Source organism: Mustela nivalis, assembly GCF_964662115.1.
Source record: "Mustela nivalis genome assembly, chromosome: 5".
Taxonomy (NCBI): Eukaryota; Metazoa; Chordata; class Mammalia; order Carnivora; family Mustelidae; genus Mustela; species Mustela nivalis.
Window position 1 is genome coordinate 148,594,102 of NC_139024.1, and position 2,535 is coordinate 148,596,636.

The 2,535-nt window shown below is 60.1% G+C and overlaps 1 protein-coding gene across 1 annotated transcript; it reads right to left on the bottom strand.

Moving 5' to 3' along the window:
- Nucleotides 1-760: 760 nt before the first annotated feature.
- On the bottom strand, nt 761-2,199 carry NHLRC1 (NHL repeat containing E3 ubiquitin protein ligase 1). The gene has a single exon (XM_082730743.1). The coding sequence runs from the start codon at nt 2,126-2,128 to the stop codon at nt 941-943; it is 1,188 nt and encodes a 395-aa protein (XP_082586869.1). The 5' UTR covers nt 2,129-2,199; the 3' UTR covers nt 761-940.
- Between the last annotated feature and the right edge of the window lie 336 nt (nt 2,200-2,535).

Sequence of the window (2,535 nt, forward strand, 5' to 3'; positions counted from 1 at the left end):
AAGGGAACTGGTCACTGAGAACGCGTGTATACAATGGGACCAAGCTAAGAGGGGCAGAGGAAAAGCGTACAAGAGAACTAAGGTCACCACCAATTATGAAGAGGCAGACAGAGATCCTGTGTGGAGACTCTCCCTCTAGGAATGCGCCCGTGTGACAGGACCACCTCCCACGCCTCTCCCAGCAGGTGTGCAAATGGGGCGTGGTCTGCAGTGTTTCTGAACTCCTCCCCATACAGGCCTTGCTGCACCAACCAACTAGTATTTCCTGAGTGCCTGTGGCAGAGGAGACACAGGTCCGAACAGACACGTTTACCTTTTCCACAGGCAGCTCACTTGTCTTCTTTAGTCAAGTAACTCAGAATCCACAGTTCCCCCATCTCAGGCACCATCAAAGAAGCTGCAAGCTGAAAGACTCAAGCCCATCAACAACCTGTTTGTCTCCCGAACTCTCTAGAAAGTCTCCTTTCTCTGCACATCAAACCAAAAGAAATTGCTACCTGTACAATATACAGTCACCCCCCCCCCGTATCTGTTATGTTATTTAAGAGCAAAGGGGTTGGGGAGTCCGAGTTGAGTTCCCATCGTGACTGTCACAGTAAATAAATGTGACCTTGGGGACGTCATTTGAACTCTTTGGGTCTCTGTTTTCCTCATCTCTAAAATAGGATTAATAACAGACATTACCTCCCTGCGTACAGCTGTAAGAATACACGAAGCGAGTATTTGCAAATTTCCCAGCACAGGAAGCACATACTCAATAAATGGTAGATTTATTTCTTTATTATTATTCTTTAATAATTACCTCTACCTTTGTAAGCTTGCCAGGCAGCTAGGATGATCCCTGTTGGAGAGATGAGATTAACCGATCCAAGATTAAACAATTCATTAGTGGCATTCCAGGGCTTGTGCCTGCAGACCCCAGAGCCCCCACCGCACCCCTTTACCCCCAGTCCGCCTTGTAGACTTTTATAGAATGGGCTGCACTGTCCAGCACGAGAAGAGCATTCTCCTTGGTGAAGGTCAGTGCCACCGGATGGGAAAGACCGTGGGTGATGATGGGCTTCAGGACTGGAAATTCCTCAGGTTTTCCTAAGCATAGGACAGCCTGACCAGTAGTATCAGCAACAATCACATTCCCCTGGTGATCAAAGGTCACGGCGGAGGCAGTTATTCTGGAGGGGAAAAAGAGGCTCAGCCCAAAGCTATCCACCTGGCTGATCAGCTGCATAGTCGGGCTGAACACCTTCACCGTGGTGCTGCCGACCGCGCTCCCCAGACCCAGAGGGTGCTCTAGGACAGCAATGGCCCCGGTGAGCCAAGACACGGCCACCCCGCGGGGACTGCACAGATGAACTTGCAACCTCTCTGTCCTCTGGAGGACCCCTTCGGGGAAGTCGACTTCCAGCAGGTGCAGCGAGCCTGCCTCCGCATCAGTCACCACGACCCTGTTCTGCGGGGTGGTCTCCACGCCCCAAGGTAAGGAGAACTGGCCTGCAATGACGAGCTTGATCTGGCCAAAGAAATCAAACACTTTGATAGAACGGTCGCCGGCGTCGGTGACAACCACATGGCAGTCGTTGGTGACGGTGACATCGAGCGGGTACCTAACGTCCTGGGCAGCCTCCCCCTTCTCTCCAAACTGGTGAGCACACCCGCCCCCGGAGTCAAAGATCTTGACCCGCCTCCTGCCGTCGTGCACCACCACGACCCGCCCCGTCTTGGGACACAGCGCCAGGCCCGTGGGGTTGACCAGGGTCCCCCAGCCTCCGAAAGCGCGGTGGCAGGTGAGGGCCCCGGGGGCGCAGGGCGCGGCGCGGGGGGCGGCGGGGCCTGGGCGGAGCGTCGAGCCCAGGAGCTCCAGGAGGTGAAGCACCGGCAGGCAGTCGCTGGTGTCGCAGCCCCGGCAGGCCCGGCGGCAGAAGGGGCACTCGAGGGCCAGCGTCCGCGGGTGCGCCAGCGCGGCCACGCAGGCCAGGCACACCACGTGGCCGCAGGGCAGGTTGCGCGGGCGCCGCTGCTGCCGGTGGCCGAACCTCTCAAAGCACACCTTGCACTCGAGCAGGCTGATCTCGGCCTCGCGCACGAGCTCCTGCAGCGCCGGCCCGCTCCCCGACGCCTCGGCCCCCATCGCGCGGCCGCCGGCCTTCCCCGGGCCGCCGCCAGTCCACCGGGCCGTCGCGTCCGCGCGCCGCGCTCGGTCACGGTCACGGGGCGGGGCGGGGCGCGGCGCGGGTGCTGACGTCGCGGGTCCAGCGCGCAGCCGCCGGGCGGCGCGGCCTGCTGACCCCTGGCGGGCGCGCGCGGTACCGACGCGGGAGGGCGCGGGCGTGGACGCCTGCGAGCTGTATCCACGCGACTTCGCGACAGTGTGGGCGCGTCGGCTCCGCTGGACGCGCGAGGAAGCTCAGCTGTTGGAGCTTACCAGGCTGCACGTGGCAGAGCAGGAGCTAGAACACGGTGTTCCGGCGGTGGTACCCTGCCGTCTCCAGCCTGTGGCGCTGGGTGCTGGGTGCTGGGTGCTGAGTGCTGAGTGCT

Coding starts and splice junctions, on each gene's coding strand:
- NHLRC1 (XM_082730743.1), bottom strand. CDS start 2,128: ATGGGGGCCGAGGCGTCGGGGAGCGGGCCGGCGCTGCAGGAGCTCGTG.